The sequence below is a fragment of the Colias philodice genome, chromosome 9 (assembly GCF_061535455.1).
Source record: "Colias philodice isolate Cphi_HAF_F1 chromosome 9, ilColPhil1 Martin Lab GWU primary, whole genome shotgun sequence".
Taxonomy (NCBI): domain Eukaryota; kingdom Metazoa; phylum Arthropoda; class Insecta; order Lepidoptera; family Pieridae; genus Colias; species Colias philodice.
In genome coordinates, this window is record NC_143094.1 from 1,143,938 (window position 1) to 1,161,116 (window position 17,179).

Here is a 17,179-nt window from a genome sequence, read left to right on the forward strand (position 1 = left end):
AATTTACAATCCATTGACTATTACAGAACAATCGCTCAAACAGACCCAACATTCCAATCATCTAATTAAAAATCACAGCATTCCATCGAACAACCATATCAAAACGAAATTTCCTGAACCTTCCAGAACATTCCAGAACATTATAACAACCATATCAAATCTTTCTACAATGTTCTAGAACCTTCCAGAAAATTCTCGAACCTTCTAGAATATTCTAGAACCCTCCAGAACATTCTAGAATCGTCTTGAACATTCCGCGTATTACAGGAACGTGCGTTGAGGCTCGAACCTTCTAGAATATTCTAGAACCTTCCAGAACATTCTAGAACATTCTCTATATTACAGGAACGTGCGGTGCGGCTCGAACCTTCTAGAATATTCTAGAACCTTCCAGAACATTCTAGAACCTTCCAGAACATTCTAGAACCTTCCAGAACATTATAGAACATTCCAGAACATTCTAGAACGTTCTAGAACATTCCTCACATTACAGGAACGTGCGTTGCGGCTCGCTGCAGTGCCAGCTCGGCAACCGGTACCCGATCGTGCCCGGTATGGACGAGTATTACACACGGACGGTGATTACTATCAAGGGAAATGAATATGATTGCAAGTAAGTTATTTGTTTATTCAGATTCTACAGAATTAGAGTAAATAGCATCTCATAATATGTTGATAGAAAATTAAGAGCTAGTTAAGATTACAGAACAAGGTACTTACAGCTTATTTATGTCATTGAGTGAGTGAATGATGATGACTAGCTACTCGACCTGGATTCGTCTTCGTTTTGCCTGCTTCTAATTTTCTTGGTGGCTATTACATCGAAATGTTTGATGCCAGAAATATGTCAGTAATACTAATATACCTACTAATAAGAGTTAATACGCTTTTGCATTTGTGATTTGTGACGTAATTCAGTTACATAAAAAAGACCATTTGTTTCTAGATATTTTCTACTAGAAACACTTGACTGGCCTATTTATACATAAAGAATATATATTTTCTTCACTTGTAAAATTTTCCATAGCACAACAACTTCTTAGTAACGTAATTCCAGCACTTGAAACTATATAACATTGTACCTAAACAATATATATATAAATGTCTGAGAACAAGCGTTTGACGTCAATTCGTAGAAAATTTTCTCGCAATTATTAAGACCTTACTTTGTACAAACGTTTGTACATTTCGCTCTTTAGAAGAAAACATAGCAATAACTATTTACTGAATAAATTCATTATAATATAAATTCTCTTTTCTTTTTATTCTGTACTTTCTGGTATTTTATAAATTCCTTGTTTCTAGACACTTGAGGTCTAGTTGCGCAAACACGCCCAAATTATTAAGGGCAATGGAAATTGGTACCACTATATAATGAAATGAATGATTGTAAACCACCATTGCACCACTGTTATGAAACAACAGGTGTTTTAAAACAGTCATTTGTAAATTGGTTAAGTTCATCCCGCCATCGTTAATAATAATAATGAATGCTTTTTTAAGCTATTGCATAGCTTCTATCGCGGGCCTTGAGCACGGGGACCGAATCCAGAAATTCCGTAACGAAAAAAACCTCACGCTCCCCACTCCGACGGACACGGAGGTGTGGCTTGAAGGCATAGCATGCAATAGCTTTACCGCGGCAGTCCCCGAGTGCCACACGTCTTTTGACGTGATAACGTTTGTAAAATCGTTTTAGTCGGGTGACATGTTCAGGAACTTGTGTCACACCAAAACCTCACGAGTGCGATCGCAGGTATAACGAGAGAGAGACGGACCGATCTCCCGTCTCATCTCGAGCGCTGCCACCAATAAGACGTTATCACGTAAACATCTCGATCGTAAACCTACTTGACAAAAAACCAATTTTTTTTTATTTTACAATTCGCAGAGCAACAACGGGTCTCCCAGAGCACGCAGAAGTTGGTCCATTGGGTCTGGTCCGGGACGGCACGCCGTGCGGTGACAACCTCGTGTGCGTCAACCAAACCTGCACCTCCATCTTCCCATACATCGACCACACTAAGTGTCCCGCGGATCATAATAACCACGAGTGTTCGGCGAGAGGGGTGAGTGAACTCAAAAAACTCAAAAACTCAACACAACTCGAACTCAAAAAATTTCTCAAAATTTCAATTTTATTGTATAGTCAAAACTAATTCTTAACTCAAACTCAAACATGATCTCTACATAACTCGAACTCAATAGAAATTCTCAAAATTCCAATTATATAGTCAAAACTCAAATTTAAACTCATATTCAAATGCAAATTCAAAACTCAAAACCGTTTTATTCGTGTAAGTGCTTGACACCAATCTTGCCTGTTGGTAAGAGCAAATGTATTACAAGATGCAATGGCTTCTCTAGAAGGACTTCCTTTTTTCACTTCCCTAACATTGTATAACTATAATTATAATAGTCGTTTTTAAAACTAACACTGTTACTTCAATAAGTATAGCCGTCGTAGAATCTTCTGCTCAAATTTCATAAGCCAAAAAAGATGCTCGTCCAGAAGTCACCTTTGTTTTCGGATATTGCGTATCGTTAAATGTTTCCATCGAATTCCAAAAAAGCAAAACTCGATAACTTCCTTGATTAGTTTAATCCAGTGAATTATTAAATTGAACAATAACCGAATAAAATTGTACGTAGCAAACGACAACAATTAAAAAGTTATAACTACGTTAGCCCACCTGGAAAATGGGAATAAAATTTTAGCTAAAGAGTAACGTGTACACTGCAGGCCAAGTTATAATTTAATAACATTTAATCAACCCCTGAATTTGGTTCGGACGTCGTTAATTATAAGTTGCCCAATGTACACGGCGCATGGTGGATGGTCTAAATTAAACTGGCTAATTCTATATTCATTAAAAAGGAATATTCAATGAGCCAAAAGGTACCTACCCACCTTGATTTACTTCTCTGTGAAGGTCGATTGACATTATTGACGTGATTAATATTGATGATGGTAATAAAGCAGTAGACCCTGCAATGTTGTTTCTTTGAGGAATTGAATAAAAAATAATGAGGTAAATTTACTGACACAAAATCATACGGATCGATCAAAGTATATTTTACTTAATAGCGTATAATTTATTCCATTGAAAAAAGCAGAATTGCAGGCAAATAATCATATTATATTCTCATAACCAAAAGAAATCTTATAAAAATAGCTAAGTACTACTATCTTTTTTCTAATGTCTTTCTTCACGCTCAAAAAAATATTCTAAGTACGTTCATAGGGCATTAACATAAAGTCTATTTTCAAAAATCAAATATCAAGACGCTCCGTCTCTACAATTGAACCGTTGTACCCCGTTTCGTATCCTAGTAATTAGCACCTCATACAGAATTAGGAAAACGGTCGGCTAAACTTTCCCCGGGGTTATGTTCAATAAACTATTGTTAGCTCTGGCAATAGCTCTGGCAATAACTCGCAGCGTTGTGTCTAACACTAAGTGGAAACTGCAGGCTGAATCGCCTCGGTCAAACTTATTAGAATTATAACTCTGTCTTTGAATTTCACCTTGCACATTGTTATGGAAATCAGACTTACAATTTGTTTGAGGTTGTTGTTTAAATTAATCTTTATTACTTTGCAGAGATCTTTTGTTGTTAAAATTCTGTTTTCTTTATTCAGAAGGGTGTTTATAATTTATCAAAGATATATCACAGAAATTTCATTCAAAAATTGAATCTTTCGTACTAAGTCCATTTTATTTTTCAGTAGTGATACTTTTTTCCAACTGACCCAAATTTGACGATCTATATTTAGTAAACATAGTTCCAAAAACCGCACATCCCTTTTCAATCCGTAACGCGGGCCTTGAAACAGAATAGATTGTTCTCGTTGCCGTAAATCCACGTCAATGTTATCAGTTTAGAGATAATAGAATCCCCTACGCTGGCTATGCAGGGCGCTGGCAAATCAAATTGCGCTGTGCCTCGGTCAATGTAGTTATGTGAAGGCTGCTCGTGTGCTTCTGGATAGGAAATTACGGCTTTTTGAATATGATACTCCTTGTGACATAGGTGGGTTGATGTAAAATGGTTTGGAATACGGAATGGAATTGGAATACATTTTCAGATAGTATGTTTTTACTTTTCTGGCATAATGCCTAAATTACTAGCAGCTAACTTATAAGTTATAACAGAAGTGATTTAAAAAGAAGCCAGAAATTATGAATTAATGGAACAATCTACTGTATAACAATTATTTATATTCTTTTTATATGTTTAATTGTGCATGTCCTAACAAATATAGAAAACCGTGCTCAAAACGCGGAACAAAGTTCTGTTCGTCCAGAAATAAATCTAACTGAAGAGCAAATATTCAAAGTTGAAATCCGAAATGGAAGTCATTATTTGTTCAACAGTTTTCAAACCTTCACCCGAAAGTTCGCACAATCAACGTGCACTTTTACATTCCGCGTTAACATTTCTGGAAAGTTCCGAACTGTGTACAAGTTGGGACCGTAAACTTAGCGGTACACGTTGAGGCTCATCCAGGAGTGACATATCCCCGCGATACAGCTAACTTCGTAATTGCGCTGAACATGTTTAGGGAAGTGAGAGCAGATGTAAATGCATGTTCGCTAAACAGGTGTGCGAGTTTTATGGGTTTGAGGTATTATGTTTTTATGTACGTAAAGTGAATGAGTATTAAGACGTTATTGAATCAAATGTAAAATGCCTTAAGCATTGTGCATTTGTATGCTGTTTTCTCATGAACAAAAAAAATTCACTATTAATGGATTCTATTTTTAGATAAAAAATAGTTTCAAATCTTTATTCATTCATTTTTCGTCTTTATTCCTTTTTGATTTGTTTGTTTTCCATACAAGATAAACTTCAAACATCGACATGATTTGATATGAAAGATAAATACTCGAATAAGTGGGCGGGTACCTTTTATTTTAAGTTGAAACGTGAATACGCTTCTAGATTCCAATAATTCTCTAGATAAAGTCGTCATTTTCCACTATTGACTACCGTCTTTGTTGTCTGTACTATTTAATCTCCACAATAACGAAATTCACACCGTGACCCACATAACATTGTTAGTATTGCATTCAGCTCCAACAATATGCTTCGGTTGAAGTCGTTAACGCATACTGAAATGCTCCAGCTCCTATTTCAAACTTAGATAGTCGCCGACTTCGCTCTGACGTCATTCAACTATCGCCATTGTTTAGACTTGCTTTGGATTTAGTTTTAGCCAGGAATGAATAGATGAGACACGTCTCGAATCTAGGAATTGCTTTGACGGAGATCGCTTTATCCTCTAGTGGGTTACTTATGGAAATTCTTGCTTGAAACTGCTCTAATTACGTCTTTAGCATTTCAAGTCTTCATAATTTTATAGCGTCTAATTCTATATTCTAAAATAGCATTAGAGTACAGGCAGAATATAGTAAATGAACTTATCAAGCATAACTTCCGATATTAAACAATCTTTCAACTACTATATTTAAAACTTAGCTCATAACACGACGTCGAAACGTTTCAAGTCTAAACGTATAATATTAAACAGCATTGAGGCGCACACAAACAGACGTTATTATAACTTGGGTAACTCGCCGACACCTGTTCACCTGAGGATAATAATTTTGCCCGCGGGCGTGAGGAGCCGAACAATTTAACTTGCTTGAAAACTTTTTTAAATCTCGCAAAATAACATGTTGAACTCGGTGTGTTGAGAAAGATTCGTACGTTTACGTATTCTTCAGGAATACGACGTCAAATCCGCTTTGAAGAAATGTAAATATTTCCTTTTAAAATTGCCATTTTCAATTCGAAATGTTTGGAGCGAAGATAAAATTTTGTTTCTTTAAAATGTTAAGTTTTTACTTTTTTTGGTGTCGTACCAAAAGAGCATAATAATATGTTCTTTCTATGTATTCCATCCATTAAATTCGAACATACTTTTCTTGCTGTCATGTCTGTTACAGAAACTGAATCGAAAGCTTTTAAATGTACATGCGTATTATCTGATTTGGGCAAAAGCTACTTCCTTACTATCTTACTATAGAACAAATCACAGATAGGCCAGTGGAAATTAACATTAAATTCGCAAAGCACGATGTAGATTTGAATTTTTGGTATGTTGTTTGGATCAGTTAGGGTGATGTAAATCCCAATTTGCAACTTCGAAAAAGTTGTGCTCGCTGCGCACCACGTGATAAACTGCGAAAATTTTGGACTTTTTTCACTTTTTGCTCTAAAAGTCATAAACTATGCGTTTCCGACAAGTATGATTCAGTACATAAATTAAGGTTATTAAATTTGCAACAATTTAAGCCTAACCGCAGCTCTCTAAACCTTATAACGACTAAACTGTGGCCATTCGAAGATGGTTCATTTTTACCGAAATATTGAAATTTTTAGTTTTGCTCCCGTTTGAAGCAAAATATTGGCAAAAACCGCTCGTTCTATGAGAAGTTCGTATAATAAAGTTGTAGTGCATTTAATTTTCTTTCATAAGAGCATAGAACAAAGTCTGTGAGACAAATAGTTCACTCACAATATCTGAAAAACAAAAAGAAGGTAGAAATAGATTTTTAAAGAATTGAAACTGAGAGCATATAAAATCATAAAAAGAATAATACATTTTCATTTGCAGGATAGGTAATTAACAAAATTACAAAATTTGGGAAAGTAGGAAAAAAAATTATACGCAAATAATAAACTGCGAAAATTTTGGACTTTTTTCACTTTTTGCTCTAAAAGTCATAAACTATGCGTTTTCGACAAGTATCATTCAGTACATAAATTAAGGTTATTAAATTTGCAACAATTTAATCCATCAGTCCTCGGAATCACAGACACAATAGAAAATCTATTGTGTCGCGCCCCGATCGGGGCTTACGGTGGTCAATGGGTTAAGCCTAATTAAAGCTCTCTAAATCTTATAGCGACTAAACTGTGGCCATTCGAAGATGGTTTATTTTTCCCGAAATATTGAAATTTTTAGTTTTGCTCCCGTTTGAAGCAAAATATTGGCAAAAACCGCTCGTTCTATAAGAAGTTCGTATAATAAAGTTGTAGTGCATTTAATTTTCTTTCATAAGAGCATAGAACAAAGTCTGTGAGACAAATAGTTCACTCACAATATCTGAAAAACAAAAAGAAGGTAGAAATAGATTTTTAAAGAATTGAAACTGAGGGCATATAAAATCATAAAAAGGATAATACTTTTTCATTTGCAGTATAAGTAATTAACAAAATTACAAAGCTAATTAAATTTGCAACAATTTAAGCCAAACCGCAGCTCTCTAAACCTTATAACAACTAAGCTGTGGCCTTTCAAAGATAGTCAGTTTTTCCCGAAAATTTCAAATTTTTAGTTTTGCTCCCGTTTTACCCAAAATATTGGCAAAAACCGCTCGTTCTATGAGAAAGTCGTATAATAAAGTTGTAGTGCATTTAATTTTCTTTCATTAGAGCATAGAACAAAGTCTGTGAGACAAATAGTTCACTCACAATATCTGAAAAACAAAAAGAAGGTAGAAATAGATTTTTAAAGAATTGAAACTGAGGGCATATAAAATCATAAAAAGGATAATACTTTTTCATTTGCAGGATAGGTAATTAACAAAATTAAATTTTCTACAACTTTATTTTATGACCTTCTCATAGAACGAGCGGTTTTGCCAATATTTTGGTTCAAACGGGAGCAAAACTAAAAATTTGAAAATTTCGGGAAAAACTGACTATCTTTGAAAGGCCACAGCTTAGTTGTTATAAGGTTTAGAGAGCTGCGGTTAGGCTTAAATTGTTGCAAATTTAATTATCTTTGTAATTTTGTTAATTACCTATCCTGCAAATGAAAAAGTATTTATCCTTTTTATGATTTTATATGCCCTCAGTTTCAATTCTTTAAAAATCTATTTCTACCTTCTTTTTGTTTTTCAGATATTGTGAGTGAACTATTTGTCTCACAGACTTTGTTCTATGCTCTTATGAAAGAAAATTAAATGCACTACAACTTTATTATACGAACTTCTCATAGAACGAGCGGTTTTTGCCAATATTTTGCTTCAAACGGGAGCAAAACTAAAAATTTCAATATTTCGGGAAAAATGAACCATCTTCGAATGGCCACAGTTTAGTCGTTATAAGGTTTAGAGAGCTGCGGTTAGGCTTAAATTGTTGCAAATTTAATAACCTTAATTTATGTACTGAATCATACTTGTCGGAAACGCATAGTTTATGACTTTTAGAGCAAAAAGTGAAAAAAGTCCAAAATTTTCGCAGTTTATCACGTGGTGCGCAGCGAGCACAACTTTTTCGAAGTTGCAAATTGGGATTTACATCACCCTAACTGATCCAAACAACATACCAAAAATTCAAATCTACATCGTGCTTTGCGAATTTAGGGTTTTTTAGTGTCGATTTCTACTGGCCTAAGAGGAAAATTTTATGAAAAAAATGCAGAAATAGTTAAGTTTGCTTTTTCACCATCTAATTTCTGCAAAGATACCTTTGCTAAATCTAAAAGCAAAATTACCTACTCCACTAACTCCAGAACCCATGAACAGAGCCCGTACTCATGATGGAACAACAATTCCAGCTATGTTCGAACATGAACAAGTGCGTGTGCAACCGCGGCTGGACGGGCCCGGACTGTTCGCAGCCGGACGCGCTGCCGCCGCTGCCCACCGCCTACGTGCCCGAGAACGCGACCAAAGCGGCCTATAACATGACCAAGAAGGAAACGCCGTATGGTGAGTCTGATCCAGTAACACACGACACTTCACAAGTTAATGATTCTTGATGTTTAATTGTCTTACTAAATGTTGATAAATCACTTGTGTTTCTAGTTTGGTTAATGTACTTACTGAATCTTAATCACTTTGTATTTCTACTTTGGTAACTTTAAAATGTAATATTCTTGCTACAATTACTTGATATTTTTGTCTATATGTGTTGTAACTAATAACTCTATCTAACTATTAAACACTCAACAAATTAAAACATTTCAAATTTTCAGTGTAATTACTTCTAATGCTTTCTTATTTTATTTCTACTTCCTGTTACTTTGTCTCGATTTTGTTTAGTGTGTTTTTTTGAACCGCTACTAATATTGTTTGCTCTGTATGTTTTCAGGTGCCTTCTTATGTCTATCCCCCTACTTGTGTTAATTTGTGTATCCAATTGGCTTCATTCCGAGCACTGCTCAATAAAATTGTGTACCGAACACAGTTTCGTATACGCGTTCATTTTGTCATCACCAAGATTAATATTTACTGCATCTGTTAATTGTTCAGTATCGCACATTGTTGCTACAAGCATATAATCGGTGAGAACGCGTAGACGAGCATTGTTCGGAAGCGCGGCGCGACGTTGGAGACGCCGGCATTAACGCGCGGGACCCCTCTCTTGCAGGTGAACACGGCAGGAATAACATGAGCACTATGATGATGGTGGTATTGTTACTCGCTGTCGTGCTCTCCGTGTTCGTGGGTTTCGCCTGGATGGCGTACTGCTTCAGGTAACGGCCGGTAACTCGGTGTTGTGGCAATGTCGCTCGTGCCTGTTGTCGTGTCGTGTGTGTGAGCGGTCCCGCGCCGCCGCGTGTCGCGAGCGCGCCGCGCGCCCCCCGCCCGCTGCTCCCAGCCTACATACCGCTATATACTGCAACTGGGTTGTTTAACCTTGTTATTGGGAAAATGTTAATTGTATAGTCTGGATATAAGTTCGTGTAATGAACTATAAACTCAGTGGGCACATAGAGCAGCGGGCGGGTGTCGGCGTCGCGAGGTGATCTCGATGTCGCCGGCCCGCGCGTGACTAACCCTTCTCTTTGGGCGCAGAGAACTACCACGGCTCAAACACGGTATTCCTCGTGGCGGTCCTCATGTCTGTGGTAGGGGGGGTATTCATAGTATTTGCCCTGAGCGCTCTCTGCTACAGGTCAGTCGTAGTACACAAAAACTTCTCCCTGTGCCTAAGGTTAGTGAGCAGAAAACAGACCAAAGGTAGTCTTTATGGAGAAATTTACCGTCACCTTCGTATACGTTGTATGTTTATTTAGACGTTAGCGTTGATGTTTCCGTTTATCGATGTCGACGATTGATTTATTTATTTTGTTTCGTTGGACGTTGTTTGTTGATTGTGGTCGTAGAGGTAGTTGGCGGGTGGCGCGTCCGACTGCGTTTGCTCTGTGGTTCTGCGCCGCGGCCGGGCGCGTTGTGCCGCGGCCTGCCGGCCCGCGGCCTGCCGGCCCGCCGCCCGCAGGCCCGCCGGCCGGCCCGCCGCCCGGCGCGCCCGGCCGCCCGCCCGCCTCGCTGCATGCCACGAGGCTTACCCACCTTGTGTTCGAGCGTTCGAGCGACACCTCGACTCAAACCCTTAAGATTCTGGGCTCTTGGATGTGTGCATTGGCTTATGTGAACTTGTGACTCGTTTTCGTTTCCTTTCTTGGTCGGAGCGAGTCGCCGGGCGCCGCGGACCGCGTCCCGGCGGCGCGACCGCATCTACATCTTCCTACATCTCCACTCTTAGATATCGGTTGCGCCTCTTAAAGTCGATTCGGAATCATTCATTTAGATGTCATGCTCGTGAGTAAATGTAAACAGGAAGATTTAGATAGCCGACTCTGATATCACACATCATTCACTGTCACTAAATTCTCTATGAACTCTTTTGCACGAACGGCGAATGTGCGATGCACGAATTCTTCTTTCAAGCAGCTGTCTAGTTAGAACGCCTAATGTTGTATTTAAGGAACGATGTCGTTCCATTAAAATTGACGTTCATTGTTTTGTACCAAGTTTTAACTTTAATCAATTTAACATGTAGACAAAATTTTGATGGAACGAAGTCTTTTCATTTAAGCTAAGATCGATCTATTGATTATGTTTCCATATAACATTAATTCCCATGAGGAATGAAACGAAAAGTTAAATTAATCTAAAAACAATATTAAATTCAATTTAAAGTAATTAAAATATCCAAAAGCGCCAGTTTTGTTCTAATAAACTTAAATTTGTCAGTAATGAAGCTGCTTAACATAACAGTAAAGTGCTTGATGTTGCTAAAATAAAAAGTAAAACCCCGTGTTGAATGAAAGCTATCAAAATCGGTTCAGTATAAAAAGTAACATTAAATAACATAGTCTTTAAAATGTAGATAACCGAAACGCTACAATTGCACACAAGCCTCATTGTTAACTTTCATTCGCACATAACCATCAGGACATATCAAAAATCGGAAACGAAAACATCGTTTTCAAAATTGACCCCCTAAAAACTGGAGGTGTTCTCGATTCCGCAATGAATAGACCGCTTGATGTTGTAAACGTAATCGATTGATCTGAGTGTGCGTTCCTACGCCACGCCTGCACCAGGAAAAAGAGTACGCTGCCGAAATACGACCCTCCGTACGTGAAGAAACCCATCGCCAAGAGCTTCGCCGGCGGATCGACCACCTCTAACAACTCGCAAGAGGACATATCCATGGAAGCTGGCAAGATTCACTCCTTCAATAACACCTTCAGGTATGTCTCTCGAACATACTATCGCAACTTTCTTATCACTCTTACCCCCCAATTCAATATTTACCACTACTATCTCTTTCAATCCTCGATTATCTATCTGGTGAATACTGTGAATTTTATTTTTGGACAGTAAAATTCTGTATTTATCAGGTGGTTTTTTACACAATCTATGCGCTATAGAAAGAACATTAACTTATTTATGATATATGTAATTATGTTATACACGGTCTCATTATATTTCTATGGTGCATAAACATATTCTCCATTTTCTATTCCCTTAACTAAAATTCTGTTTCCTCTTCTAATCGGATCTGGTGATCAAACAGAAACCTCCTAAGGTATGTCGAAGCTTGGCGGCGTTTCGCCTCACCGCTCTAAACTTTTTGTTCACACGATTCTCGCTTTTATTACACTCGCCTTACCGACGGCTTTTGGTGAATTGCAATCTTTAGCCTACGATTAAGTATTAACGGTGTGGAGTGTTGTAGTGTGGCCAACCACATTCACACAGTACGCGTTAAGTGACACGCTTTTTGATCTTATTTTTCCACCTAATAGAAATCATTGGGCTATTCCCAAACGGTAGAAATTTGCACTGAAAACATAGATGAAAAAAGAAATATCCAGACTCAGGTTGATATGCAATCCCTATACAAAAGTTAAACCTTTAAACCCAAATATAAACAATACAAATGTTGAAGTTGATGCTTACAAAGCAATACATGAGAGCACACTTCAACCTCCAAAAAAATCAAGTACCGATTGCAATATGACCAAGACATTTCACATCGAACACGCAATCTGGATACACAATTTGTGACATAACAAAAGGCATCACTTGATTTTTCCAAATTTCTCAGCCGTGGAGACTCGCAGCGTGTAATCTTCAGACAGGGCAATCACATGTCTGGCGCTGGCACCGCTAGCAGATATCCGTGAGTTGCCATTCACAGAATCTTCTTTTAACTGTTCTATTTCTATCAATGAAACAAATTTCAATGGAGAGGTTATACATTATGAGGTTTCTTATACCCTGTACCTAGAAACCCACCGAGTACTGATATAGAGAATTAGAGATAGTCAGAAAGTCGACATAGATGAACCATTAGCTCCATTTGCATGCGCGGAGACCATTATTTGCTGTGTGATTTATTACACTTTTGAATTTTAAATTCAAATTTAACTTATTTTCTTCAGGGATCATAAGCAAATGAAGCGAGTTCATTCTGGGAGTGAAGATGAGCCAACACATTCAGGTAAACTTAATATTGAAAATTCACCATTACTTGATGAAAGGTTTTTAATTGTATCACACACACAAATAACCATTTTATTTATAAGAATCACAGTTTTCCTTAGGGTGCACTCACACACATCAGTCACCGTCAAGTCACCGATGACTGATCGGTGACGGTTTGTGTACGTATCCACAAACACCAGTCACCGTCATGTTGTCCGTCAGTCACGTCGCCGGTTTGACTGAATCATTGAACACATACATCAGGTTAGTCAGTGATTAGACGTGTGTCACGCTAGAGAACATGTAGCAATTGACGGTAGCACGACGCTGACTGAACTGAGACGTGACGGCACCGGGTGAGTGGGGATAAAAGTATGGTACATGTATGGAAAGATTATTTGACGTGCCTGACCGGGGACGTCACTGATAGATTTCGTGCCGGCGACTGTCGTGTGGGAACAGAGTCATACTAGAACTATTGATACATATTTTTTTTTAATCCTGTCCGGTGACGTGCCGTGACGGTGACTGATGTGTGTGAGTGCACCCTTAAACTGGTATTCTAGAACATGTTAAAAAAATATTTAATCTAAAGCAGGTAGATACTACCATAACTAACCAACTAAACTCAATAAACTAAAATACCAAACACACATTACAGGCGAAGAAGACATAGCGTTCATAGACGTGACACCGGGCACGATGTCGAAGTTACCAGAAAAGGGGATTCTAAAGAAGCACGGCTACGGCGCTGTGGACGGGAAGGACAAGTGGGGAGATGACTCGCAGTCTGAGCATCTGGAAGTTGGGTCACAGTCTGATGGACAGGAGCCAGCTGGTGCGGTCGCGGATATGGAGTATAAGTTTAAGGTGGGTTTTTAGTTTAAATTGATGTCTTGTTTGATTGATAGGTGTATTTTAATCCAATCTATCACTATTTTCACAGATTTTTTTGGAAAGAAGTTCCTTATCGCGCGTTGCGAAAGGGGGATGGACGGAAAAAATTTGTAACGACACTTAAACACTTTGCTATATTTGTAAGCCATACGGCGTGCGCGTGTTTCTGTCTGTTTATCTTTAACAACTTTGTTCCACCCGGGTGTCTTTTGACATCCCTCAAGTTTTTTTATATTTTATTAATGCGTTTTTAAACATTTTTTTCATCAATTAAAATTCTCACATTCCAGGATCTAAACGGTTACCACGAGAACATAATAGAAGCGCTGAAAACCGCGGCCGCACAGCGAGCGACAGCGGGCGGGTCGGTGTCGGCGGGCTCGGGCGACCTGCGCGCGCTGCAGGACTACGAATACAAGCGCGAGCGGCCCGCCAGCGCAGACAAGCCGCACGACGAGCTGCGACGAGCGAGGCCCGACGAGGTGAGTAGCTGTCGCTTGATAGATAGCTAGCTGCAGGCGAGCAGTGATCCAACGGGTACCACGAAAACTCAAACTCGAACCCAAACATTTATTTATTGAACTAAGCTTCCTTTAAAAGTGGTTTTGAATCGTCGGAATACAAAAAAAAATATAATTTACCACTGGTTCGGAAATAATAGCACTGAAGACAACGATTCCAAATTAAAAGTCAGACCGTATCAAAACATTGAACTTGTAACTTTGTTGATAGAACCATTCAAAAATAGCATAGATGGGTATTTCCAGTTCCATATATCTTACATATTTCCAGTGGGGAATCTGCCAACCCAGATTCTCAATAAAACCATAGCAAAAAATCTCCTCAAAAATTTGATTTATTGACAAAGTACAGAATAAGAGATGTTCACTATATTTACACAAGTAATATCAATAATTACAATGTAAATCCAACTCTTACTATTAACATTACAGGACGAAGAGGACCAGCGGCCGTGCGGCCCGTACCGCATCCGCAACCTCGAGGACCTCATCCGTCAGCTCGAGCACCACTCCAGCCGGCACATGAGTCCGTCCGGCTCTGAAGATATCCGCATGTCGGAGACGGAGGCCGATAGACATTACAGGATCGAGGATGTGCCACCGTGAGTACATTGTGACGTCTTGGAGAACTTTCTGGATTTTTGATGATAGAGTACATGTGATGAAAATCCAAAAAGTTTTTTAAGACATTTTAAAGAAATTATTGAAATCAGCGTTCAAAGCAGATCTCGAAAAGTTAATGACCATAGAAATCTAAATAACAAGACACATAGAAGTGCTAAAATGTCATAATTCGTATGAAAACCGCTGTCGCCAAAATCAACACATTCAAACCGAAAGCTAAACAGTACACACAAGTAAACTATGCCTTTTATTGGACAGCTTGATTTTAGTGAAAACTAACTTATCTATTAAATTAAGCTTTTGAATATGTATCCTAACGCACGAATTTACGGTTTATTTTAGAATAACATCCCTAAGTATATGAGACTTTTTGCTCCAATACGAACAAACGTGATAATAAGAATGGTCGACTGTGTCATTCATTGTTATTTCGATTACTATGGTGACGCTCGTAATACTTGTAAATATTCTATAATTTTAAGGAAAAATGGCATTATTTCTAAAAAAAAATATTTTCCGATGAAATATTATTCCTTTATAAGTATAATTACAACTTGTGGAAGAATTTCCGCAATGGGAATTGCTGAAACACACCATGTATACACTCATACGTCTCCAGAGCAACTGAACAGTGACGAATGCACTGGTGTTGTGCAAATCACCTGAGTGGCGACAAGGTCACGCACGCTTACGACTTCTAGTGTCTTGTTATTTAGATTTCTATGTTAATGACAAATATGAGTAAGTATAAGGGAATAATAATATCACGTTTTTGAAACATTCGCTTCTGATCATAGTGTAGATTAGAAGAGTGAATTTTAATCAATTTTTAGTGATCTTATTGACTTTAAAAATAGATAAAATAGATTCAAATTGATAGATGCTTTATGCAGCCATAATTCAAGTCATTTTAGTATAGTTTAACATAATACTATGCAAAAATATCCTTTTTAAGTCGCATTCATATCACACGTCCCATTCCACTATCTCAACTTTACAAGCCTTACGCATAGTGCCCCACGACCTTACGTCATTACATCACACACTAGCACTGCGTACACGGTTGTGCGGACGTGCGATACGCTGCGATTTAAAAACGGTGGCGCCGGCGCCCCACGCACTCACTAAGCGTCGCAATCCGTAAAGGCGGTCGGCCGACAGCCGCTGCCGCGGGCGGCTCCCCCCCGGCGAGGAGGAGTCGCGCTTCGGCTACCGAAGCTTCCGCGGCAGCGGGCGGCACCACGCGCCGCTGCTGGCGCCCGCGCTGCTGCCGCACGCGCCGCACACGCCGCACGCGCCGCACGTGCCGCACGGCCACGCGCCGCACGCGCACGCGCCGCACGCCGCACACGCGCCGCACGCCGCACACGCGCACCGCGTGCCCGACGACGACGCGCTCTACGAGACGGCCGACACCGAGCGCCTGCGCGACGCGCCCGACAGCGAGAGGTACGCTTCCTCGTCATCGCTGCGCTCGCTCGACACTACTTAACGCGCTACTGTACTTTTTGTGATAATGCATTTTTATAAGACATAATGTTCAAAAAGTTTTAGATGCCCCTGATGAGACTGCTTCTTATGCTGTGGTCAATCTTTTAAAAAGTTCTGAATAAGCAGATTTTAACGCTGTGGTCGATGTTTTAAAAAGTATGATTCAAAATTCTTCAAATTAATTGATTTCGTCTTAGAAAAATGTCAAATAAACATTCAAATAGGAAATAAAAAATTTAACTTTAATCACTCAAATTGTATCTGAGTTGTTTTCTAAGTAGTGTTGATTGAGCCTAATGCAAAATACTACACATTTTTAAACACATAGTAGAACTTACGCTAATTTTGCAAATGCTTAAAAAATAACAATAATATCATCTAAATAATGTATTCATGAAAATTTTATCAACAGAACTCAAACGAAATACTTTACACAATCTTTTTATAGCTTGAAACGGGCTCCGAGGTCTTTATATTCAAAATTTTGAAGTTGCGGTGTTTAAAATTTCCTTTCCTTGTTAAATAATCATTATTTGATAAAATCCTTTTGCTATATCACTTTGGGCAAAATTAAAGGAGATAGCCCATTCAAATGTAGAACCTTTTTTTTTTTCATTATCCATTGGCATATTAATGTTGATTTTCCTGTTCCTTAACAGCAAAATATTGATTTATATTGTTTGCATAGAACTTACGAAGCTTTCCTATACTTCATTCTCAAACTAGCATCTTTATAATTCTGGAACAATCTTCTTGCTTTTGCCATATATTGTTTATTTACTAATCATCGATCAATGCTTAAGCATTTCTTCCGGAATTTTGACCTACCACCTTCCACATTCTTGTAAAAAAAATGAAATTGATCTCAAACACCCCATTCTGAACGTACCTACCGCTTTTCTT

The 17,179-nt window shown here is 38.4% G+C and overlaps 1 protein-coding gene across 1 annotated transcript in view; it reads left to right on the forward strand.

Annotated features, from left to right (window-relative positions):
- Positions 1 to 17,179, forward strand: part of mmd (disintegrin and metalloproteinase domain-containing protein mind-meld) — a gene marked incomplete at its 5' end in the record, with an annotated part of 164,051 nt that overhangs the window by 142,648 nt on the left and 4,224 nt on the right. Inside the window, 11 exons of the mRNA XM_089698538.1 lie at positions 494 to 613; positions 1,892 to 2,069; positions 8,576 to 8,729; positions 9,819 to 9,957; positions 11,354 to 11,503; positions 12,364 to 12,438; positions 12,701 to 12,759; positions 13,405 to 13,613; positions 13,931 to 14,122; positions 14,594 to 14,763; positions 15,932 to 16,234. Coding sequence (XP_089554664.1) covers positions 494 to 613; positions 1,892 to 2,069; positions 8,576 to 8,729; positions 9,819 to 9,957; positions 11,354 to 11,503; positions 12,364 to 12,438; positions 12,701 to 12,759; positions 13,405 to 13,613; positions 13,931 to 14,122; positions 14,594 to 14,763; positions 15,932 to 16,234 — 1,749 coding nt within the window. The remainder of the gene's footprint in view (positions 1 to 493; positions 614 to 1,891; positions 2,070 to 8,575; positions 8,730 to 9,818; positions 9,958 to 11,353; positions 11,504 to 12,363; positions 12,439 to 12,700; positions 12,760 to 13,404; positions 13,614 to 13,930; positions 14,123 to 14,593; positions 14,764 to 15,931; positions 16,235 to 17,179) is intronic.